The following is a 25629-nucleotide window of genomic DNA, read 5'->3' as shown; positions in this document are numbered from 1 at the left end:
CGCGTTTCCGCCGTTATCTTCCAGTAACAGATCTCGCGAGATTTCAGAACGAGACTTCGCCTTGAACTCTTTCCATGTTATGATACTTTATACTTCTACTCTACTCAAATAAAATATGATGCATTATTTTTTCATAAAACTATCCAGCAGAATTGTTAAAATTAGATCCACCATGATTTTTAATTTTAAATTTAAATGCATTGTGCTTCATTGTGGTCGTGCAGTGGTATTTGAAAGTATTGTTGTTGGAGTATTGTTACAGTCAGTACCTCTCTTGACTAATGGCTTAGACCAGGGGTCAGCAACCTGCAGCTCTGGAGCCACATGCCTCTCTTTAGCTCCTCTCCAGTGGCTCCCTGTGGATTTATAAAAATGGAAATGAATAACTGTTTTTTGTTTACATTTTTCATTTTTATTTATCATTGTTGTAGGTCTATGGTACGACGGTATGACGGATTGAAGAAAAAAATAAATCATATTATAAAGTAGTAATTTTAAGTGTTATTTTCTTTTTTATATATATAAACTTATGACTTTATTCTCGTAATATTATGCTTTTTTCTCGTAAAGTTATGACTTTATTCTCGTTATATTATGACTTTTTTCTCGTAATATTATGACTTTTTTCTCGTAAAGTTATGAATTTTCTGACTTTATTCTGGAAATCTCGGATGTTTTTTGCCTCAATGTGGCCCTAATGCTACGTAGTACATTTGCACTTGGGCCCTCACTGCATTAGACTTATATATTATATACTTAGACTATAAACTGTGTTACCTTCATCACAATGATCAAATGTTTTGCTGCTCTAGACAGATTTTTTTTTTTTTGTCTAAAATGGCTCTTTTGATAGTAAAGGTTGCTGACCCCTGGCTTAGACTGATATTTTATCAACATATATGGTCAACTCTTGATCTTCCACAAGGTGGCAGAATACACCGCAAGAATTGTTTTTGTGCACCAGCAACAGCCTTTACAGCATGACTTCAACACCTCAGTTCAAAAAAATATACAGTGGTTTTCTTATTGTAACAGCTGGCAAAGCATGTGGGGAGGACTGGGCTTGTCTACTAGTGACATTATTATTATTTATTTGTTATTAGACATTCACATATTCACAGTTTCTTTCCATCTGGAGAATTAAACAGAAGCAAAGCTGGATTTTAAAGAGATATTAAAAGGTTTATTACAACAACTTATCATTTCAAATGTTTCAGAACTTTCACAAGTTACAAGTACACTTTCAACACAGTATCACACTCCTTTTTTTATTTTTTAGCAGTTAAACTAAGGTAAAACAAATAACCAAAGCTTTCATAAACTTAAGAACCACAACTCAAGTTGAAACAACTTGTTTAATGATATTTATCTGACCGAGACATTATCGAATAAACAGTTAAATTCTCGCAGAGAATTATTACCTCATGCAGATAACACATAACAGTAAAAATAAATAAATAAATAATCATACTTTAAGAAAACAATGTGTTAGCTTCTCGTAAAACTACACAGTAGTAAGCCAGTACAGACTAAGAGAAAAGGCAAATTGACTTCATGGTGTGATTTGCTTCCTACTATTATTTCAATGATGAAATGCTCACGATTCTTACAGGCGGTTGTAGTGTTACTCTAATATACATGATGTGATTCCAGTTCACACCTGAATGCTTTAATTTGACATGACAAAGTCAGGAAGAGGCCTATCCTAATGACTGAACTACTGTTAAGATCAACTGCTAACAGAGTTCATGTGATCAACAGGGCTCAGCTACTGAAACCAGACTATCTTATATAAAAAACAAAGTACATAACACCTAGAAAGATCACATATAATGTATCATTGATGTTATTTACAATGTTTTCAAAAAATGTCATTGAGAATCATGAAAACAACATAATGTCTTTCTGCATTAAAGCCATAAACAGTCACTTATAAAGCAAAGACGGTATACAAAACAAGATATTTCCTTACTGAGAAACTATGTTCCTTAATCTGAGAGAAACAGCTATCAACTCAAGCTAATCTGCGTTAAAAATGTACGGGAAAAATTCTATACAAAAACATTAATTAATGGCACTGAATGAAGTCAACATCACCAAGATTGAGTAATGGAAAACGTACTGCAATCCTACAATCACTGCTTCAGGAACAATCAGACTACAGGTGGAATGTTAATGAGATAAAACACATTTCTAAGCAGCTCACCTCCTTTAAGACTAGTTTTACAAGCGGAGGTGAGCTCAAACATTCAAACTGCACGATGCGACTTACGTCACAGAAAAAGTTGTAAAATTTTAAAATCTGATTCAGCCATTTACATTTTGTGTAATGTGACAGTATTTGAATCTACTTCTAAAAAGCTGCCAGTACTTAACATGTGGACTGTCAAACTCTAAAAAAGGTAAACACGTCATCTCTCAAAATGTGCAAAATGGAAAAAATGCAAAAAAAAAGAAAAAAAGTGAGTGCTCTTATTGTAACTTCATCATAAAGATAGTGCTTATTAAAGTCATGAACAAGCAAACTAATTATAAGTTAACCACAACACACTTTGGTAAAGTCTCAAACAATTCACTGATCGAACCTTCAGGCTGATCGCTTTTAAATAAAAAAATATAAAAGATTAATAAATAAATCAAACATTTTTAGAACCACGTGTTTTACATCTTACACCTAAAGTGCCTGTTCTTTTGTCTTCATCAATTCCAGAGAAAACATTTTGCATTTTCAAAAAAAGCATTGCCAACGGAGGACGAAATGGACCAAACATAAACAAAGCAATAAATTAAAAAACAAGCACGGTCCAAACTGAAGCTGAGAGAGAATCCCTTTTTCCTCTGTTAATCAGAGAGATTGAAGAGGTTAACGGCGCTCCAGTGTTGACGCTCGGGGGCACAGTTTGGGACGATCAACTCCCTGAAGGCTGAGACTGGGTCTCCTCTGTGCTCTGGTTTGATGTGGTGGTGGCGGCGGCGGCGCTGGACGGGGCGGAGACGGCCGGGGTCACGGAGGAGGAGCTGACCCCGTTGGAGGTGCTGACGGAGCTGTGCTGGATGGCCTCGTTCTGGGGGCTGCCGGGGACGGACATCTCCTCGCAGCTCTCGTCTTTATCAGAAACTGTGGTGGAAAAGATTGGAAAATATCGCTGAAGAAGCTCGTACCATTAGATTACCTTACATTGCCGTTTACCTGCAGCATTTACCTGATATAATCCAGAAAGCATTGACATGTAATCAGATGTAAAACAGCTATTTGCATGTGGTGAATGCAAACCGTTTCATTAATCCCCATAATGCTACTTCTGCACTCCTTCCTTTAATTAAAGCTCCAATGTCAATTTAAACCCACATCATAAGGGTACATTACATTCTGGGGCATGTGGCAGTGTTTCCCATCCCTAACTGCATTCTCATTTGTTTTTTGTTACCTTGCCAACTACTGCAGCGACAGATGATTACAGCACCTGATTTTAATGATGCTCACACTGGAGAGTAGGGAAGACTTGGAGTCGAAATGCCACCAGCTGTTAGGCAGTTGCATTGAATTAATTGGATCCTGATGGAAAAAAAAAGACTCCACTCTCATGCTCTGTTTCGTAAAGGAATAAGGAGCACCGTGATAATTAATATTGTTAATGATATGAAGTCGCTTGTTATGGCACTTTGTAATTAATGACTGGGTTTCGCATTTTGAGAACGTAAAATACAGCTATTCCATGGCAAGAAGAAGCAATTAAAGTGCAATACAAATGTCTGCACATTAGAGGCTTCTTGACTGGACTTTGACCGCGTGATTTAGTGCAAGTGAATGTCAAAGCGCCATAAACTCCCTGGCTGTTTTAATATGCGGAAGGTCAACCTCAGAATAAATCTGCTTGGTGGTTTTGTTCCATGTTCAAGTGAGCATTATTACTCCTAACGACATTAAGGGGTGGCTGTCTGATATATCATAATACTCAGAGATTCTGGTTCCCTGGGCGGCCAGAGCTTCTTTCTGCTCTCTTGGTTTCTGAAGTGGTGGAAGGTTCGCTGGAAGCAGATGGACAGCTTTGTGTGCCAAGTGAAAGCATGTCCTGGCTTGTTTGTGGGGCAGTCTGGGTAATTTCCTCCCACCTGCCATGGCTACGCCTGGGCAGGACGATGAAGGGTATTACCAGGTCTGGGGGGGCAGTGTAGCCTTACGGGATATGTAACACTGAGAAAAAGGGGGGCTTGATGAGGCCTTTACATGAGCGAGGGCCACGGATCACTCAGAATCAAATAACGTGCTTCACTAATTAGCAAGATCGATTATTTCAGCGATTCCCAACCAGGGGTACTCGTGCCTCAGGGTGTACTTATGCAATTGCTAGGGGGTACGTGGAGAGATTGTGGAGCAGCTCAACTAATTTGAAAAAACATAAATTATGATTTCATTTAAAAAATATTGAATCAGCTCTAACACATGTGCATGTTGGGATTCAAAGTGCATGAAAACTAGTTAGCAAGCAAGCAGAGACATCTAACACTGAGCTAAAAGTAATGGATAAATGGCTGAAATAGATAGCTGCGGTACAAATAATGGATTAAAGGTGCAGTGTGTAGGATTAGGCGGCATCTAATGGTGTGGTTGCCAACCAACTGAGTACCCCTCAGCTCAGACAGTTTGGAGTCGTCGTGAGCGTCTGTCGGCCTAATTTTTTCGGTGTGTCCCGCACCATCGACTTTAGTCTGCCCGTATTGGAGTTTTTTCGGCCAATTCAGCATGTTGAATCAGCGGCGGAGCCCGTCGGTGATAGAAATCACTCTGATTGGCTGTTCAGCTTAAACGAATCAGTACACAAGAAGAGAAACGGAAGTGAGGAAAGCAAGCAAACGAGTAAAGTCAAGAGGAAAAACACAGAAGGCTCTTCTCATCTTCATCTCATCTTATCATTCCAATACGCAGATATTTTCACAGCGACATGGCCAACTGGAATGAAGCAAAGTGGTGAGTGAGAGTTGGTGTGAAAATGGTCGGCATCGTTAGTTCTTTGGTGTCGGGTTGGTGTGTCTGGTTTTGCACTCTACGGCTCACGTTACCGCAGTTTCACAAACATGTCGGAGAACTACGGTGGCCTTCAAGTAACGTGAAAATGCAAAAGGCTCCCTCTAGAGCCAGTGTTTGGTTTGTCCGTTCTGGGCTACTGTAGAACATGATGGAGCAACATGGAGGACTCCGTGAAGAGGACCCGATCCCTATGTAGATATGAAGGGCTCATTCTAAGCTAACGAAAACACAACGCTTCTTAGTTTCAGGAGATTATACAATAATGATAATGAAAACATACTTATTAATATTATATTCCATTTATTCTAATAGATCCCCCAAAATGTTACAGACTGTTCCTTCAACAGTTCAAATAGGTAGATATAATGGATAAATGATTTTCAATAGCTAAAACTAGTTTTAGCAAACCATTTCACTACATGAAGTAGCAGTAGTGAACACAACTTAAACATTTAGCTAGAAGTAATGGATAAAAACTTATTAATTAGCTGAAACTATTGTATAAATAGGTCTGTGGAGGATCAGACAAAGAAGGTTGGGAACAACTGGATTATTTCATTGTCATTTATTTTCATTCTCACATTAGCTGGCTTTCCTTCTTGGCTTGTCTAAAATCTACCCCACCTGTCATCATGAGCCAAACTGATGAACTGGGGTACTTGGATGAGGTTATATCTTCCCAAACAGGGTAAAAAGTGCTCCAAATGTCATCCTTCACAAAGGTCTCCAAACACAGGACAGACAGCAAACACATGAGAAAGATGACCCAATTCATCGGCGGATCTTTTTAAAAAAAAAACAATCCAGACGACACCAAATGAGACCTGGCTCTGACAGCCCACTCTAGCCTGGAAACCATCAGTCCCATAATGCACATGACGTGTGTCAGTGGGACGGTTAGCAATAAGGGATGCATAATGAACAGCCTAGCTTGTTGGACACCCCGCCATGAGAATGCTCTGCAGTCTTGTCAAGCTTGCTGCTTTAATGGACTCATTTCAGAGGCAATCATTGTCAATACAAGTCAGCGGAGGCGTTTAGAGCACAGTGGAGAAGTGGCTTGGAGCACCACTTGTTCTCGTTGCATACTGGCTCATCTGTGAGGGAAGGTGAGTTATGACCGGAAAATCAGAATGACAGAGCCTTGGTCTCGGGAAAACGAAGAAATATTGGCGATGTAATTCTAAATGAGACCATGTGATGAACAAGAGCCGGTATGGAGACGACGCTCTGCAGGCTGACAACAAGACATTTAAATGAAAAGGCTGCAAACCTTCTCGTATATTCAAATATTCATGATCGTTGAATGTGTTGGAGATACAGAAAGAGAGATCATGCTTACTTTGATCCATTTCTTGACAATCCGAGCATTTGGTTTCTGAACATCCGTCCTGCAGACATTTACTTTCATCTGACAAATGTTTATTGAGGAGGAAACAATTGGTTTCTCGTGGATGCCACCTGTGGCCTCTTGAAAAGACTCGGACAATGCCGCCAGCGAGAATTTGTCTGAAACCACACTGCCCATAAATATCTTAACTTTTGCAAAGTTTTTTTTTCTTTCTAATATGTCAATAGCTCTTTCTGTTTGGTCATAAGTAAGACATGTCCTTCCAGTGGTTAGCTGGAGCTCATTTTAGAAGCCTTTCTCTGGAAGCCTCGGGCTGGGAATAATGGAGCATTACTCACTGTGATAGCCAGATTTCTTCTGCATGGCGGTTACGGGGCAATCTTTATGAGCCAGAAGAAGCTGCTTCAGCTGAGCCACTTCGTTTCTCAGCAGGGTGACTTCACTCTTCAAGAGAGAGAGGAGACACACAACAGCACTCAATAAAATGGTCACTCTAGTCTGGAGCACACAGTACATGGAGACAAACAGACGACATGTGCGTATAGTTCAAATCTGTAAAATGATTTTACAAAACCAGATAAAAGGCCAGATTTCTTGATTTAGAATTTTCCAATACTGATATACGTAACACAACCAACACAAATCTTTTTTTTAATTATGACCAAATATGTACTGAGCAGTGCATTTTACAGTTAAACAATAAACATGTTGGTGCTCTCTGGTGGACAAACTATGTATTGATGACACTATTTCTACATTATCTCAGACATACAGTATCTTTTAAGGGATTGTTTGGGTGTTTTTGAAATGGGGTTGTATGAGGTATTTATCCATAGTCAGTGTGTTACCTACAGTAGATGTCAGTACAGAAGCAGACATGAGTTACCACACGGAAGCAACGCCATGTACTGCTGTGGACGGGGCCGGCAGCAAAACGTATTTAAGCCTCCTAAAAGAAAGGCTTACCTAAAAAAAATCAAAATTAGTTTAAGTGTGTGCTATATTTAGAGTATTTTCACCGCTTTATCTTGCCGTCAGACAGCCCTTTCCAATGGGGAACTGACCTGAAAGTGAAACTTATGTTTGCTCTCTTCAAAGCCACCAGACTCCGTTGACAAAAACAGTACAGACAGTTTCACTTTCAGTTAAGTTCCCCAACGGAAAATATTCTAAATATAGCGTACACTTAAAGTGATACTGATTTTTGTTTAGGTGGGCCTTTCTTTTAGGAGGCTAAAATATGTTTTGCTGCCGGCCCCGTCCACAGCAGTACATTGCTTTGCTTCCGTGCGGTAACTCCTGTATGTTTCTCCAAACTGGGGGCGTGCCGACCGTCATCTACTGTAGGTAATACACTGACTATGGATAAGTACCTCATACAACCCCACTTTAAAACACCCAAACCATCCCTTTAACATTTCAGTACTTTTCTTGTTGGCCCACATTTAAGCAGTTACATACTGTATATATACCAATCTGCTGCTTGGATGTAGCTTTGTGCCCTCTCTACATGAATAGCATCTTGTCCACCGTTTAATCCCGGTTATTAATGGGACCACAGGGTTAAATTCTCAAGACCTTCTTTGTACAGTAAGCCTACATGACCACTAGCCTACATCACAGCAGATAGACTCCACAAGAAACGGTAAACACAGGGAAAAAGTAACAGTGTAATGAATGAATTCAGAATAAAGTATGATGTACTTCTTCATTTATGTTTTTCCTGCACAATAATTATGGGCCTTCACCGAACAGCACATTTGTCAGAGGTGAGCTGTTCGGATTGTCAGAGCAACTTTGTAGATGCTGCTGAGATTTACACTCTCGTGTCGTTACAGCTCCCACGGGAGCTGAGGATTTCTGCATGTCGTAAAAGAGGGCCACATTACGCTGAAGGTGACTTTAACTGGATTTAGAGCGGCCGGGAGCCCGCAGAACACCCAATGGCAGATTTAAGCTCCTTCTCTTCTCCTCCCTTTAAAGGACTATGGGTGGCTTAATCTATTAGTCTAAAAGCAGCCAATTTATTTGATTCCATCTGTTTAGTCTTGCCGATGTTGGCAGGGCTGAGTTATTGTAAGACAGATTTAAACACAGCTGGAAGGAGCGTATGCATCACATGTAGCCAAAGCCATATTCACTGTGCTTCCACCATGACTGCTGCCATTTACAGCCAATATAAACACTTCACTCCGCTATGGGGAAGCACACGAGGTAGACTAAAAGTCAGAAATGTTAACATCCATTTCATTAGTTGGATGTAAAAGAAACTAAACAACTTTTACAGCTTGGCGATAATTCAATATGTTAATTTATCCTCTTCATGTAGAGATATCATGATACACAATACTAGCTCAAATTTCTCAGAAAAACTATTGTTTTAATCTGGTTACTCTGTGTTTGGATGCATGCATGTAAACATAGTCAGTGTATTGCTGGAAATATTAATTCATTTTTGCACAAAAGTTCTTAATTAAATGAGAAAATAATCACTTCTTTTAATTCGTCAGGTATTTAATTAACACAGGTGTATACAAACATAGGCTTTACCATGTGGTTATTTCATATAGACTATTTATTTATTGGATTACCATAAAACATGCTATATTGTCCTACTCAGCAGTGAAAATACAAAGTGTTTGGTTGATTTACAAACGCATTTACAAAAACATTTACCCAGAAGATGAAGTAAAAACCATGACAGTAATGCTGCCATTCACGCTCCGGCTACAGTAGCGTCAGACTCCATCATACCTGGGATTTTAAATCGGACCAAACTGGACTTTTGAGAGTTAAACTTGTTTCTAACTTTGTGATTTAATCGAAAATTGAGCAAATGGGCCTTGGGTGATGCTGGGAGCCCTGTGAGCTGCCTGGTCTGACACCTCATTAAAAAGCCAGTTAAGGATTATGTTAAAATAATTGTGCATCATTAGAGGCAGTTTCACTGATCAGCTGTGCCATGTCAGCATGGGGGTTTTTACAAAAACTGCACCGCTGATTAATGCCTTCATATAAAGCGCCCTTTTATTCTCTGCCACATGTTGTTCTCTTCTTTGTAGTTAACAGCGATGCCCTATTTATAACCCCCATCCACTCACCTCTCCTTCCCTTTTCATCTACCTATATTCAAATACAAAAAGCACTCTCATGACAAGTGGTGATAACTCGTTTTTGAACCAGATATTAACGACCTGAACCTATTTCTTTATATTGCCGTCTATCCCCGTCCTCCACCTTCCACATCTTACTCTGCTTTCATAGCAAAATAAGACAGTGAGCAAATAAACACCACATCTCATTTAATTGTCTGGAACACCGATGTGCCGCACCCCCGGCTCACACTTATCAACAGAGACAGCGGATACATGAACTGTTTCGAACTTGTCAGCATCAGATCCTAATTGCTTGCAGTGAAATGAAGGTTCAAAAAGACACCTTTCCCTAGGAGATTTTTGAGGCCATTCAGTAAACTGCTGAGACAGAAGCGAAGACACGCTTGTGGGCGGCTGACATATGGAGGATACATCTTTATTGACAGGGACATATCGATGTAAAGGGCTCGCACACCGCTGCTGTCACACGGCAGCTCTTCTTAATCGGCTTTAATGACTTCATCACCACAGAAGGGAAAAGTCTGCGTACGCACGCTTACACCGACAGCACATGGTGATAAACAGACATGCATACAAACATACACAAACTGACACATTGATGCGTAAGAGCACAAAGACAGATGAAGCAGCTGCTGTTACATGCAGTATCTAAGGGGAAAAAGGTAAAGCTCACCTGTAATGAACCGTTCATGGAGTTGAGGTCTTCGGCCTTCTTCTCCAGAGACTGGACCCACACTTTCCTCTTCTGCCTGCAGCGAGAGGCTGCAGCCCTGTTACGCTCCAGGAACTTGCGCCGCTTCTCATCGGGGTTTTCGCTTGTGGTTCTGCGCCGCCGACCCCCTGTGCTTGGGGGGTTTTGCGCAGGGGGCACTGGGGAAGCCTGAACAATAATAATAATAATAATAATAACAATACAAAACAATAACTGGCAGAACAAAACCAGTTCAACATGTAGCCCTACTGTACACAGGACGCCTGTCTAAGGAACAAACTATAAAGATTATTATTCTGCATGTACACATACTCACAGATTACAGACACAAACTAATGAATCTCTTCTATGGAACTCTGTTAAGCAGTTGTGGATACTTACAGGTGTCTCTGTGGTGGAGGTGGCTGGCTGCTGAAGGGAGTGGGGAGAAGGTTCCTCAGTCGTGGGCAGGTGAGGAGCCGGAGAAGGAGTTAAGACCGCGATCGGGGCTGGACTTGGGGCTGGGGTCGGAGCAGGAGAAGCGGGAGCAGCGGTGTGGGTTACGGCGCTGCTCTGGACTTCACCACCGTTTCCATTGGATACCTGAGGAAGCTGCTGGCTTAACGTGGCTTTCAGTTTCTGGAAAGAGAATGACATAAAATGTTCATGCAAAAAAAATGGTTGGTTTGAGAGGAAAACTATATACAGTTATGTACAAACAGTAAAAAGGAGGTCATGCTGACAGTAGACAATTTTATCCTTTATCATTCAATAAATTTAAAAGGATATAGAATATCAAAGTCAGTTAAGGCGTGTTTTACACTATATAACTATGACTTTCACCCTGAATACCTTCTTTTGAGCAAAGCTTTAGCAATTAGGCTTTGTTGTTACAAACAAACACGGTTATTATAATTAATAAAGACTTATCTAATCTGAAATTCAAATCTAACTGAAATACACTAATTAGACTAGAACAAACTAACCATGAGGCCTAAATGTATTTCTAACAAAATGCCATGTCCAGCAGCACAGAGTAGAGCTGCGATTATTCGATTGATTGTTAGCTACATTAATCGCCAACTATTTTGATAATCGATTAATCGGTTTGAGTAATTTCTTTAAGAAAAAAAAAGTCTGAATTCTCTGATTCCAGCTTCTTAAATATGAACATTGTCTAGTTTCTTTACTCCTCTGTGACAGTAAACTGAATACATTTGGGTTGAGGACACAACAAGACATTTGAGGATGTTATCTTGGGCTTTGGGAAACATTTATAGACCATACAACTAATCGATTAATCGAGAACATAATCAACAGATTAATCAACAATAAAAATAATCGTTAGTTGTAACCCTAGCACAGAGGTAAATCGACAAGGTGAAATCATAGCCCAGGTCTACTCAGTCTAACTCTTACCCATTCAACAGTCTATTGGACCGACTGTAACTTTTTGAAATGCACATTTGAGACTGTGTGGACCCGAGCCACTGAATAACAAGTTGCAAAAGAGCGAGTACTGTGTGCGATCATTTTGAACACAAATCATAAACTAACAGAATTATTGCCTATGTTTGAGAACGTGAAATGAAATGGTAAGAAATAAAAAATACCTCAACGGCTTATGAAAATGTGTGAAGTTGAGGAAAGTGGTACCTAAAGATGGCTAACAACGCCAGACCTATTATAGTATTAGCAGTTAGTGAACAGACTGTAACATCTTGCTTCAATGAAGCTACTGAGTTTACAGCAGAGAACAAGAAGAGGTATCACTGCTGACATTATTATCAAGGATGGGTACTAGATTGTGTGAAATATCCTCCTTCTATACAAGTAATTCGGTATTTAATTTTCCCCCCAAAATTAAGGTTAATATGATAAAAAACGAATAAATCCAAAAACTGAAACTAAGAAGAAATGAAACTTAAACTAATTTTAAAAAATAGAATTTGAATCAATTAGTTGTCAACTATTAAATTAATCGCCAACTATTTTGATAATCAATTAATCGTTTGAGTCATTTTTGAAGGAGCTTGTTTACTCCTCTATGACAGTAAAGTGAATATCTTTGAGTTGTGGACAAAACAAGACATGTGAGGACGTCGTCTTTGGCTTTGGGAAACACACCCCTCACATTTATTTTGCATTTTTAGGATGTAATCTTATCTGGATGCCAAAGGTGATGGACATCCACTGCACATAATGTGAGCCAAACTACCAAAAGAATTTATGTTTTTGAACACTGACTAGGACTACATATGCCACACACGCAAACATGGCCCATTCACAGAAACTATCTCTCTACAGATTCACAGGCCAATTCCTCTAATATCAAACACTGAGCAAACAAGGTGAAAGTGAATGAGCCTTTCGAAGCAATAACAAAGTGAGTGGGAATACATTTACATGAGAAAACAGAGGACCACATTATTCTAACAACTACCTTTGCCAGACCAATCTATCTACCAAATTAGTTTATCGTGTAATACCCTTCCAGAAGCTCTTCTGGCAGAAACAAGATATTATTCTCTTGGAATGGCCCATAGAAAGAGGGGAAAGCCAGTCAGATTCATATTTCATCTCTGCCATGGAAACCTCATCAGTGTAATAACCCTCCATCTCATGGGTGTTATTCAACCATCTGCTACTATATTACTTATCTTTATTTTGCAACTAATTAACAGCATAATCTTCTAAATTCAGCAAGTTAATTATCATTATTGTGGTCTTTGCAGCATCATCAGTCCTTGTAAAGTGCCGTCTCTGCGCCCCCTGAGAGCCGGGTGGGGGCGGGGAGCAGGCAGGTTGAAGCGGGGGTCTGTTTTCTTGACGCGGGCTCATTAGGTGTTTGCTGATGAGCTGAGTGCGGTGGGAGGCGGCGGGAGTGAGAGAAGGGGGGGGGTGCAGGTCAGGCAGGATTCTGCTGAACAAAAGGTTCCATGCAGGGTGAGGCCGACTTAATGTGCCTCGCTGAGCGTGTGCCAGGATGCCCCCAGCTGGCTCTCGCTGGTAGCCCCCCTCCGGTTGGCCCCGGTGACGGCGTGCTGAGCACAACGCTGTCTCCGCGTTTGTCATCCCCGTACCCCCATGATCCCCGACAACCTCCTCCCCTTCACCCCCTCCCTCCCTTCACTTCCTCCTCGCCAGTCAGGATCAATCCTTCCCTCCCAACACTCACACACCTCCTCTCTGCAGTTTATCTGTTAATTTCCACAGGCGGAGCATGCTGCGAACACTTACAGGTTCTGTGATCCGTGCTTCATCACGGTGCCACTGATCTCCCTCTCAACACTTCATATCCCGGCCCCTTCAACTGGCACTTCTTATACAGGAGGACCAAGGCTGCTATGACCATCCTCTACCCACAGATACATATTTGGAATATTTCTGGAGGATGTTGTGCTTTTTTTCATTATCAATAATTATAATTTTCACAATTAACTGATTAATCATTTTGTCTATAAAATGTCACAAAATAGTGAAAAAAGGCCTGTTATAATTTCCCCTTGTTTTTGTCCGACCAACAGTCCAAAACCCAAAGATATTCAGTTTACTATCGTGTATGAAAAGAAGAGCAGCGAATCATTACATACATACGTTATATTTATTGTAATAAGTCATTTTCATTTTTGGCCTAACATTGTTTTAAATTATTATTATTATTATTATTATTATTAAGAATAATATTATTATTAGAGAAGATAGAACCAGCAAATGTTTAGCATTTTGCTTGAAAAATTACTAAAATGATTACTAAAATTATTCAATACATTTTCAATCAACAAACTGGTTAATCAACTAATTTTTGCAGCTCTATAAATCAGTAAGAGTAATCAATTTTCAAAGAAATATTCAATGGTAAAATCCAGATAGAAAGGGGGATAATAAAAAAAACTAACAACACAGTTTTTTTGGACTACTTCAGACCCTACCTGTCACTAGCGCCCTCATCTGGTCAGAGAAAGGTCGCTTATCATCTAGCTCCCTCATTACTTTGGTTGTTATTATCCCTCTCAGATGGGACATGACAGACTCAACGTGGAAATAACATTTGATGTAAAAGAAGAGATAATTAATACCAGCTTTGCTTCTGATTGGACGGGCTGCGGCTGTGGCGAGGGAGGTCCTGGGATCCCGGGGACGTTAGGCACTATGGTGACAGGTCTGACAAGCTGACGGCAGAGACACAGAGACAGATCAGCACAGAGAAAATTTGTCTTCGGCTGTAAAAAGGCAGGCGGCGCTCCCGCACAACACAAACACACACACACACACACACACACACACACACGCGCACACACGCACAGCACGGCAGGCTCTCACAGAGTTTCCTCATATCTCAGCCTCATTAGGTTGGATGGCCTGTTATTTTGTGGAGGCAGCGCCTCATGGAGATGCAGTGTGCACGCTAATGAACCTCTGCCTGCCTGCGTGAGAGCATATGGGCAGGGAAGCTGAGGAGAGGATGGAGAGACACGAGTCGGAAGGCCAGAGCCAGGCCTCCTCTCGCAGCCGCTGACAATGAGACAGAGGGAGGTGGGGAGAGCTGGAGAGGGAGAGAGGGGGAGGAGATGATCGAGTGAAAGGGAGGCCCACTGGTGGCTCATGTTCTCCGTCTACTTTTGCCCTCCTTTCCTTGTCAACGGCTTTCCCAATCCCCACAGACTGGGAACATGGAGTTTTTTTTCCCTGCTGTGCTGCTATCAGGAGATAATCATCTGCTGCTCAGTGTTCCACACAGACAATCAGGACTACAGTGAACAACAAGACAAGCTTCCACATGGGGGGAAAACAATACCAAAAAGACCTTAATTTACAACATATTTCCTATATGAGACACTGTCATGGGTTGCAGTTATAATTGGTTTGCAAAACACATTAGTAGTATCATCTATCTGCTCTGCCAGAAATCAAGAGCGTTGATTCTAATTGTACAAGGACAAATAGCAGTGAAGTATCCTGGACTGGAGCCGGCTGTGCCTCAGCCAAATCCTGTGTCTTTGCCACAGTGGCACAAAGTTGTACTCTAAACTCCATTATATCCCTCTGAATTCACTGCCAAATCTGAGGTGCCAAAGTTGTAAATAGTCCCTCTGTCCAAGTAGAGCAAAGACAATATGTAATATTAATGTATAAGTGTAGTCTGAATGTCGTTTTTGGAAGGACTTCAACTTTACTGATGTGAACAATTATCCGTACATTTCAAATTTGAAATGTGAGTAATAAACGGTGAACTTATGCCCAGCAAAGCATCAAGTAATTCAACACAGTCCAGTGATTTTGTTAGTTATTCTACACACTGGACTAAAATATAGTAATCTAAAATTACCCTGCATGACAAAATAAAATACTTTGGTTCATTAGTTCATTCTTGTCCGTGGAAACTGCACCTCATGGTTCATTTAGTGGTTGTTCTGGAGCTTTGTTATAAGATAGCAAGTTACAGAAAAGCTACTAAATGGACCTTGAGGGAAGTTTGTTTTGTCGACTGCTGTTTTTAAGGTCAAGAATGAAATCGGAATTCAGTGAGTACAGATCACTGCATGCATTTTTAATTCTTATGGAATAGTCATCAAATTATCAGAAAAGTTTCACTTAAAAATTCTGCTTAACTAAAAACACAGAAACACATTAACATAATATAACCAGCAGCACACTCACGGGGATTGTAGTTGGAATATGAACACTTGAGCTTGTAATAGATGCCGGTATAGCAACTGGCATGGTCTTGCCGTTAGGCAGCTGTAAGAGCACAGGGAAGGTGCCAGACACCGGGCTGAAAGGGGAGAGAGAAGAAATCATAGTGAGGAAAATAACAAAACATCTTTGTGATTAACACACAAAACAGAATCTGTCACAAATTAAAGACAAGGGCGGCTACTAATACACCAACATTATGTCACAATCAGGCAACAACTTATGGAAATAAAGTGGAACCAAAACAAAATCCAACTCAAAAACACACCTGTTGCACAACAGGTTCAAGCTGTATTATTAAAACACCCCATATGTGACATCAGTGTTGCCCAGATATGGACTTCTAAAACACATGGAGTTTCAACCACAGATTGCATATAGAGATGGACGACACGACAACTCCCCAAAAGTGAAGCCAAGACATCTCGATCGATCCCTAGTAGCTTGCTGCAGTATAGGTCATAAACGCTGCCCCCTCTATGTTATGTGATGCAATATGGTCCAAACTATGTATGTAATATGGCAGCTCCCGTATCCGGGATATTTTGGCTTCACTTTTGTACAGTGGGAGGAAGTGGAGACACATCGCCCATCTATAGATACAGTCTATAGTGGAAACCCATTCTTTTCTTCCACCACTAAGAAATTGAACTGTAGCTATAAGTTCATATTTGAGCAATGCTGATGTTGTTCTTGAAGACGACACTTATGAGGTCTACAGCCAAAAATAAAAAATCCTGCACAGTGCAAATGAATAGAAAACAAAACAAGCACATGCCTCATGAAATATGAGCTCACCAAGACAGAACTACACATATATAAATAAATGAAAAAGATGACTTAATAAAACTATGATTTTTTTAAAAAGTGGACGTTTAGAGTTACTTACACTATAGGCCTATTAGTGGATGGGACTTGGGTAATAACAGAGCTAGATGTTGGTGACGGGAGAGCTTGCTGTATTACAACATTAGCCTCTGAGGTTGCTAGAAGTACATTGGGAACTTGGAGGGACGCAGGATGGACTATAGTGGATGTTGGCAGTGAGGCTGGCTGCAAAGATAAATCCTGAAAACATCATACAAGACCTTAGCTGCAGGAAGTATTTAATGAACACCATATTGTTAAGAAAGTAAATGACTTCTTATGATAAAACGAAGGCCAAATGTCATCGTATTCTTCTCAATATTAGGAATAGAAGAGCTAAACAAATGGAAGCGTCTTAGTTTAAGTCATCTCATACAGTGGTTCCCAACCTATTTTCCTTGAAACCCCCCCTCCTTTCTTTAATCAATATAACTCGTCAGTTTCATCGACATAAAGTGATGACGTCTTGACGGATCTGCAGACACAATATCATCTTTTTTTTGTAACAACTTTATTAATTTACTATAATACTGTTAGAGCTGAAATTGTTTTTTTGTTATTGTGGTATTTGGTTAAATAAATGTAATTTTCTGGTGCTGTTAGATTGCTGCTAGATCGGTGCAGGCCTCTCTTTGTGTGCGGCAAGCGGGACAGCAAACAGTTTTTTGATGGCAGTGAAAATGTTTGTTTTGAATGGCTAAACGCCAACAAATATGGATTGAGGCAGAATATTTCGTTAGATAAAAACATGTTGTGAATTCATCTTTTTTCAATAAATGTTGACTTTTGGACTTTACAACGCTCTGGAGTTATTGGGAATGTTTGGATCACACGAGTCAGAAACAATCCTACGCAGCCACCACTGGAATCTAATTCTACAAATAGACTAATACTAATAATATTAGTGTAGCGTGATCTTTATCTGCAACTGTGCACAAAAACTGTGTTTACACAGAATGTGGCTTACTAAGTAGCAAAGAAATCTATCTTTTTAAATAGTTGTATATATAGACTTTTGTATAAATTATCTAGTAAGTGCGTTATAATGATTTTAGTTATACATGTGCAAGTCTAATTTTGGCAACTTCAGAGCAGACAAATCCTGAAACACCCCCTGAATCTTTGGCGCCCCCTAAGGGGGACCAGGACCCCAGGTTGGGAACCACTGATCTAATATCTCCAATGAATTTCTCTAGATATTCATTTTGTGCAGTACCTTTAGCATTTTTTCATGGAAGTATAATCTTTGAAAGTTGAGACAAAGTCAAATCGAATCAAGCAAATAATCAAACCACTTATTAAATTAATATTCATACCAATTGATCTGTAATTCCACAGTAAAATCACAGAAGCAGCAGGAGAACACTGGTTATTCACTCTCTTCATGACAGACATAATTCAAAGGCTTTACCTTGTCATCATTCGTTGTAGATTCGGGGTGAGGCAGAGGGCTATCTCGGTGTGACTCCATAGCTGTGGGCTCCTCAGTTTTATTGCGTATGATAGGCGTTGCAAGAGGTGACAAATCCAATGGTAACTACAGAAAAATTAAGAATAAATCGTCTCAATAAAACAGATCAGTGATATAAATGCTAACCACGGGACAAACAGAAGTTAGATCATCTGCTGAAAAGGAGTTTGGCTACGAGAATAACCTTTTTAATGTCATCTTCCGTCGCTTTTTTGAAGTCATGATCGAACGGACTTGCAAGTTCATTGAAGAGTCCAACCTCTTCGCAGTTCTTCAAAAAGCGGGTAGGTGTAGGTGTTTGGTCTGCAATGGAGGAAAACCTTCAGTAACAAGACTGTAACGTTAAGTATCAATTACATCAACATATCTCAACTTCAAGAGAGCACTTACCAGCGATGATGGCGCTGTCATTCCTTGCCGGCCCGAACTTAAGGGTCATCTCATGTTTGTGTTTGTGGACAGCCAAGTGATCCTCATTTGTAAATCTCTATGTATGGTCAAAAAAAAGAAAAAGACAGGACAATCAAACAGTATGGATAAGGTCTGGAACATTCGTTTACAGTTTAAGCTCAGCAACCAACAAACACGGCCAATTTGAACATCTTTACTGACATTACTTAGATTAAGAGAACACATTATCTTAAATATAAATGTGTGCTCCAGGTGTTTCTAATATTTTGTTCATATTGTGCTGACATGGTGCATTTCTCCAAACAGGGCCTGTCTACACATACAGGATCATTTTGAAACAGTGGCACAAAGTATAACATGTGTGATAACAAGAGATGACTTACCTGTCCACACCCAGGAGCAGTGCATTGGAAAGGTTTATCATCACTCATATTAAGGGATTCCTGTTATATCACCCTGAAAACAAAACAGGGAAAAAAAGCACAAGCAGGAGAGAAATATCAGACCTTAAAGATGTAGCCAAGGGTTAACTGTTTACAAATAATACTATGGGTCCCTTCTCTGGCTGCAGAGAGGAAGAGACTAGACAGAGTGATCAGGAAGGCCAGCTCTGTCCTGGGATGCCCCCTCGACACAGTGGAGGTGGTGGGAGAGAGGAGGATGATGGCTAAGCCGTCATCCATGATAGAGAATGACTCCCACCCCATGCAGGACACCATCTCAGCACTGGAGAGCTCCTTCAGCGACAGGCTGCTCCACCCAAAGTGTTTGAAGGAGCTATCACAGGTCCTTCCTTCCTGCAGCTGTCAGACTCCACAACCAGCACTGCTCCCAGTAGACCACATACACACCAAAAAACTGACAATAACCTGATATTTTCAGGTGGAATTTCATTCATTCATTCTCACTGTGCAATATCATTTTCCACTTGTGCAATTTTGTTAACAGTCTGTTTATTGTCAATACTGTATATACTGCTCCTATTTTTATACTTCCTTCTATTTAAATGGTTTATATTTTGTTACACTTTGTTTAGCTCTTTTGTTTACTGTGTTAGCTGATGCATCTTGTTTTTTGCCCTATCCCCTTTGCTGCTATACACTGCACATTTCCCCCTTTCGGGACTAATAAAGGAATATCTTATCTTATCTTACTCCACTACAATTAAGAGGCACATATTATACTTTTTATTTGAAAGCTTTAGTTACTTAGCAGATTCTGAATAATAATATAAAAAATAAAAATAAACTCATGAATTGTTATGTATTATAATAGATTAAGCTACCCAGTAGTATATAAAGCAATTAAAATTAGCCCCACATTCACCAGCTGCAACAGTACAGTAATGTACCCATTAATGTATCAATAACTATAATCCAGTAATATAATATACATTATTCTGAAATGGGCCATTATGCATGAGTACTTTTACTTTTGATACTTAAAGTATAATTTGATGCTTATACTTTTGTACTTTTACTTAATAATAATAAAAATAATAATAAATTCATTTATATAGCACTTCTCAAAACAGATGTTACAAAGTGCTTCACAAGAGAAGTGGACTAATAAAGGAATATCTTATCTTATCTTATCTTATCTTATCTTAAGATGTGCAGAGTAAACACTGCAGACTAACGGTCGGTTGGCATGGTTACTGTACAGGTTAAAGTCCGTTAGAGGACCGTTAGATTTCGGACAAAGCATGTCGATGATGGGCGGGTTGCTTTGGTTGTTTACACCTCAAGTGTCATCATTAAAAGACCGCTTTATTCCGTTTATTTTGATCCGCGGCTGAGGAGAACATCCTACGCTATCCTCACCCACACCTTTACCGCTGTTTTATGCTGTAAAATAGCCTGAAAATGAACACAAAACAGCGTTATTTACAGATTATCTGCCTCTAGTCGCTTCAATGGACCCTGATCCCTTCTGCGTTAACATACAACCCGTCGCCATGTTTGGACCTAAATATCTCTGTGAACTAAGAGGATGTCAACGTTTATTTCGAGGTTGTTTTAAAGTACCGGAGCACAACAACTAACAACAAAAATTACACCTTTTTACAACCTTTTTGTCACCATTTGTTATCAGTTTAAAGTGGTCACTTACCCTCTCAGCCACAACCCTGGATTTACAAAATCCCACGTCTGTTACCGAAGTATCGCGAGAGTAGCTTTGGGCTCTTCCGTGTACGTCACACAAGGACAGAGCCAGCAGAGCCAGGGACAGTAGTTTAGTAGTAAGTAGTAATTGAGCCAAATTTAAAAAAGCATGTCTACTCCTTCTCCCTCTCTGAATATGAATATATAAATAAATGAATATGAATAATATATATTTTTCTGATATTTTCCTTTCAAAAGTTTAAGAAGTTAAATTCCTATGCAGAGGGTAGTTTAGTTTATTTATTGACTATACTGAGGGCGTTTTACATTTTAATAATTTATTGTGTTGAGTTGAATGTGTTACTTATTTTGTACTGTAACTACCTTGTGCCTTTTCTACCTTTTTTCTTTTCTTAAAGCTGACCCTGTGTAAACTAATCAGAATTCCAATGTACTTATAGGTGCAAATGGCAATTACAACTCTTGAATCTTGAATTACTGAACACCAGGTCTCATACTTCACTAAAAAGTCTATACTCCATTCACATGTGGAGGCTTTAAGTTGCCACATCATCTTTATGAAAGTTGCATACTTTCATAGTTTGGTTTCAGTGCACTTTGAAGCTTCTGAATGCCTGCATGCCTGTTAACATGTTTCATTTTAAGTAATTGCATTGTGGTAGCCTGTGTTATCTTTCGTTGTTAACATACCTGGTCTAGGGTTATTTATTTAGTATGTATTAATTATACAATCATGGAGAGAGGGTGTTATATTTTAGATTTTCAGATAAAATATACTGCTATTCAGGGTTATTAAATATGTACCAGTACATTCAGTACATGTTTGCTTTCAATTTCATCTGACATCCTAAACTGTCAGCTACACAGGTTTCTATTGTTTGGCATTTACCATTGTGTAATTAGTTTTTTTAATATACAAGTTTAGGTTTTGATAAATAATTTAGTCTATAAAAAAACATAAAAAGCTCATCACCAGTTCCCAAAGCCCAAGGTGACACATTCAAATTGTGTCTGATAACAGACCAAAACCTAAATCTACTCCCTTTACAATGAAACAAAACTGAAAAAAACAACCTTAAAAGAATCAGCAGATCCTCCCTTTGGAAGAGCTGGAACCAGCAAATGTTGGGCATTTTTGTTTCATAAAGTGACTTAAATGGTTAACGGATAATTTTTAATCAGTTGACTTAATTGTTTCAGTTTGAACTAAATCCAGTCCAATCCAAGCCGTTTACATTACAGAATGACTAATTGGTCAGTTTTATAAACAACCCAGCAGGGACTTCCATTCATGACATTCAAAAAAGTCAAAACCCATTATTTAGCTCAATTAAATCTAGGTTTATTTGCCATTTACAAAAGCAAGCACCCACTTGCTGCCTAATTACAGTACCGTACTATTTAACTGCACCTGAAACAAGAATTCATTAAGGTGGACCCCAAAAAAGCTTGCATGTGATGTGCTGAGAAAACAAGGCTGATTCATGGCAAGTCTAAGCAGCTGCTTCACAGAAAAGATGACATTCAAGAAAGCTTTCTATTATCCAGACATAAAAGTTAGCGCCATTGTTAAATAGTCAAATACATGTATTTTAATCACGTAATTTCTTACATTTGTACAATACATGCTTTGCGTATTTCGACAGTGTCTGAAAGTCTTGAAAATGTACATTTCCATGAGACCAACACGGAACAATTTTTGGTAGCCACAATAAAATATGTAGTCACATCTGTAATGAAAGTGTTGTATGACAGCAGAATTTTACATTGCAAACAGGATAAGGAAAGCAACCATCAAACAGAACAGTCCCATGGCTTCAGACAGGGCAAATCCCAGGATGGCATAGGAGAACAGCTGCTGCTTCAGAGATGGGTTCCTGCAAACAAGAACAAACCGTCAATGAAAAAAAAAAAGCAAGCACCAGAAATCTACTAATCCAAGTGAATTTTTTTCATTTTCAGGATGCATGCACACGAGAACAAACCTAGCATAGCCGATAATGAGACTGCCGAACACAGTCCCAATTCCAGCCCCGGATCCAGCTACTCCGACTGTGGCAGCTCCAGCTCCGATGAACTTGGCAGCGGTATCAATGTCCCTGCTGATAACGCTGGTCTGGAAGCCCCTCAGTGTGACCTGGGTGAGGGGGCTCTGTGGCATCACAGCAACACCGCTCTGGAAGAAAAAAGACAACACTGTCAACTTTCACCTTTAAAAACTAATGCCATTACATAGGACAACACAGTTAGTTGACAAGAAAACAGTGCTGAAACAAACAGTATTAGTGATAAGACCAACTCCAACTGATTAAACAACAATGACTAAATGACAATTTTCACATCATCATTTGTCAAGTACCAAAATTCTACCATTTCCCATGTTAACCTTCACAATGATGGGATTTCATGCTATTGTTAATTTCAAATTGATAACTAAATCAATACCCTGAAAAGCTTGTAAGTGGACAATAAGTTGGGATCTTTGGCACATCAAGACCACATTTACGATGGACATTTGACATTGCTTCTAGTTATTTACACATAAAATGTCAGAAATAATCAGTCAAAATGAGTTTTCAGTAACTAAGTGGTAGAATGACAGTCAAAGTCCCAGTCCCTGTATTTCTTCTTACCTCTGTTTTGAGCTCAGGCCTGGACAGCACAGAGGCAGAGAGGGGTCTGTAAAGAGCCCGGGAACCAGCACGGACCTGCAGCAGCGACAGCAGCACAAATTTAGTTACACAACACACAAGAAGCATAGTACAACATGAACCATTATTGTCGGTAGCTATTCCCAGTCTGAGCAGGTGGAAGGCACCTTGAAACGTCACTTTTGTCAAGCACAGTGTCAGTCACTGCAGTGCACACACACTATATGACCTGTGGCCTTTATAATGATTTGTGAGTACAGTATGTACTGTCAAAGTCACTCCTGGTTTCGTTTTGAAGTGTCATCTATGATGCTGGCAAACTGCAATAAATATTAATAACAAGGCTTACTAACAAATTGTCCTGCTGTAATTTGATACCCATTAGCCTGCTGGAGCTACTAGAAAAATAGAAATATGACCTTGAATGAATGAATGAATGAAAGACTTTAAAAATAAATAAAAACAGATACAAAATCATAACAAATAAAACAAGAGTAATAGTGTTAGAAAAGGTTGAAGTACAACTTACATTTCCCTACCCCCTTCTCCTCTAATAACTCATATAGCATAGAAGGATAACTCATATATCATAGAAACCTTGGAGAATGAATAGCAACAACATCTATTTGGGATCAAACAATGCACAAATGCACTGTTGCATCAATTGCACACATGAGTTTTGCAGGTAAAGTCTGCACTAAATGTGGCTAACAGAGGCTTGTAATGACCTTAGCTAAGGGCCATTACTGAAAAGGGCTGCTACAAGCTACAGCAAAGGCAGTGGCAGCTTTCTGAAGATCACTTACATGCATCTTATTCATAAACATCAGCACTACATTGCCACAGCTTTAAACCTCTCTGTGATTCTGTGGTTTAGCATTTATAGCTTTATAGGCCCAGCCTGCAGATACCCTTGCCAGTCAGCTGCTGTCAAGTTCAGACACAGGCCCACTCGGATTTATCCGTGCTATTAAGACAGAAAGACTCAAATCCACAGCTTGAAAACACACAGAAGAAAGCAAACTCACCAGAGCCGGCGTGGAGACGAACTTTGCACAGGCGTACATCTTCTATTTTAGGTAGTTGTTGGTGTTTTCTGGTTGAATCCCGGGTCTCTCTGAAGGAGGAAAGACCAGAGAGAGAAGTAAAAGGTCAAACGAGTGTAAAAATGCTCCACAGACAAAATAAAGCCACTCATATGTACATTCACATCCATTCTGCATGCTGTCCTCACTTGTGCGATGTGATGTGGAGTTAAGAGAGAGGATGAGAGAGGATTTGTTAAAGATAAAGGCTTCTCATTCAATCTGCCATTTACACACTCACCGGCTGCAGAGGTCGAACCACAGTGGAAGAGTACGCATGCGTGGTGAGTTGTACGTAGAGGACCCGGATGATGACGGGGGAGAAGGTCATTTCACTGAAACTTTATTTAACATGACAACAATGTTCATTCACAAAATCTTTGTTTACACACAGTCTGTGTTTATTGATGGATGCGCATGTAATTTCTGAATATAATTAAGAAGGATAATACAATTTATTACATTTAATAGATAGATAGATAGTAACTTTATTAGGGAAATTCAAATCCAAGATAAAAAAAAGACATCTTGAAATTAGCTGGTAAAACTAATTTTGAGCTTTATTTCACTAGTATTAGGAAGAGCTAATAAACCTGTAATGCTGAAAAGTAGTATTTTGTCACTTAAGATATTCAACTAAATATATTATCTAAAAACAAGTCACTGAAATGTTAATTATTAGATGTTTGTGTCTTATGTTAAATGTTATGAGCAATTTGACCAGTAATTAGACAAATATAGCTGCTTTTTAAGATTTTGCATTTTTGCAGGGAGGTAAGATAAGATAAGACAAGATAAGATAAGACAAGATAAGATATTCCTTTATTAGTCCCGCAGTGGGGAAATCTGCAGTGTACAGCAGCAAAGGGGATAGTGCAAAAAAAACCAAGATGCATCAGCTATAATATACCAGATATAAAAATACAAGGAGATGAAGAAACTGTTAAAACTGAATATGGTGCAGGGTAACAGCTGTGATACAGGACTATTAAAAAAAGTGAATATAGTGCAGAAGAGACTGTTAAAAATGAGTATAGTGCATTATTATCTGTCCTGCAGACAGGAGAAGTATATACAGTATTGACAATAAACAGACTATTAACAAAATTGCACAAGTAGAAAATGATATTGCAC

At 39.4% G+C, this 25629-nt stretch overlaps 2 protein-coding genes across 4 annotated transcripts; both read right to left on the bottom strand.

The window, feature by feature from the left end:
- Positions 1–1161: 1161 nt before the first annotated feature.
- atf2 (activating transcription factor 2) lies at positions 1162–20826 on the bottom strand. 2 transcript variants are annotated; one of them, XM_074659274.1, is made up of 12 exons: positions 20746–20826; positions 19017–19089; positions 18613–18709; positions 18407–18525; positions 18163–18288; positions 16774–16952; positions 15849–15963; positions 14267–14359; positions 10590–10826; positions 10170–10376; positions 6719–6824; positions 1162–3118 (listed from the first exon to the last, which is right to left on the bottom strand). In XM_074659274.1, the coding sequence occupies exons 2-12, from the start codon at positions 19062–19064 to the stop codon at positions 2910–2912; spliced, it is 1536 nt and encodes a 511-aa protein (XP_074515375.1). In that variant the 5' UTR covers positions 19065–19089; positions 20746–20826; the 3' UTR covers positions 1162–2909. The 2 variants fall into 2 exon arrangements, with proteins under 2 accessions (XP_074515375.1, XP_074515376.1); XM_074659275.1 differs by lacking the exon at positions 20746–20826 and adding an exon at positions 19336–19491.
- A 1499-nt stretch (positions 20827–22325) lies between these two features.
- atp5mc3a (ATP synthase membrane subunit c locus 3a) lies at positions 22326–24803 on the bottom strand. Of its 2 annotated transcripts, none has more exons than XM_074659279.1 (5): positions 24737–24803; positions 24439–24527; positions 23393–23467; positions 22745–22935; positions 22326–22636 (listed from the first exon to the last, which is right to left on the bottom strand). In XM_074659279.1, the coding sequence occupies exons 2-5, from the start codon at positions 24475–24477 to the stop codon at positions 22522–22524; spliced, it is 420 nt and encodes a 139-aa protein (XP_074515380.1). In that variant the 5' UTR covers positions 24478–24527; positions 24737–24803; the 3' UTR covers positions 22326–22521. The 2 variants fall into 2 exon arrangements, with proteins under 2 accessions (XP_074515380.1, XP_074515381.1); XM_074659280.1 differs by having other exon boundaries at positions 24645–24789.
- Positions 24804–25629: the final 826 nt, after the last annotated feature.

Source organism: Sebastes fasciatus, chromosome 14 (assembly GCF_043250625.1).
Source record: "Sebastes fasciatus isolate fSebFas1 chromosome 14, fSebFas1.pri, whole genome shotgun sequence".
Lineage (NCBI taxonomy): Eukaryota > Metazoa > Chordata > Actinopteri > Perciformes > Sebastidae > Sebastes > Sebastes fasciatus.
This window is presented reverse-complemented; position numbering and strand designations above follow the sequence as displayed.

What these genes read in the sequence shown, in the direction of transcription:
- atf2 (XM_074659274.1), bottom strand. Translation starts at nt 19,064, where the DNA reads ATGAGTGATGATAAACCTTTCCAATGCACTGCTCCTGGGTGTGGACAG. An exon ending in TGACAGCGCCATCATCGCTG is followed by an intron (nt 18,526 to 18,612) that starts GTAAGTGCTCTC and finishes CCTCCATTGCAG; the next exon opens with ACCAAACACCTACACCTACC. An exon ending in GAAGAAATCTGGCTATCACA is followed by an intron (nt 3,119 to 6,718) that starts GTGAGTAATGCT and finishes TTTCCACCACAG; the next exon opens with TTTCTGATAAAGACGAGAGC.
- atp5mc3a (XM_074659279.1), bottom strand. Translation starts at nt 24,477, where the DNA reads ATGTACGCCTGTGCAAAGTTCGTCTCCACGCCGGCTCTG. An exon ending in TCGTCTCCACGCCGGCTCTG is followed by an intron (nt 23,468 to 24,438) that starts GTGAGTTTGCTT and finishes TCGCTGCTGCAG; the next exon opens with GTCCGTGCTGGTTCCCGGGC. An exon ending in GGCCTGAGCTCAAAACAGAG is followed by an intron (nt 22,936 to 23,392) that starts GTAAGAAGAAAT and finishes TTTTTCTTCCAG; the next exon opens with AGCGGTGTTGCTGTGATGCC.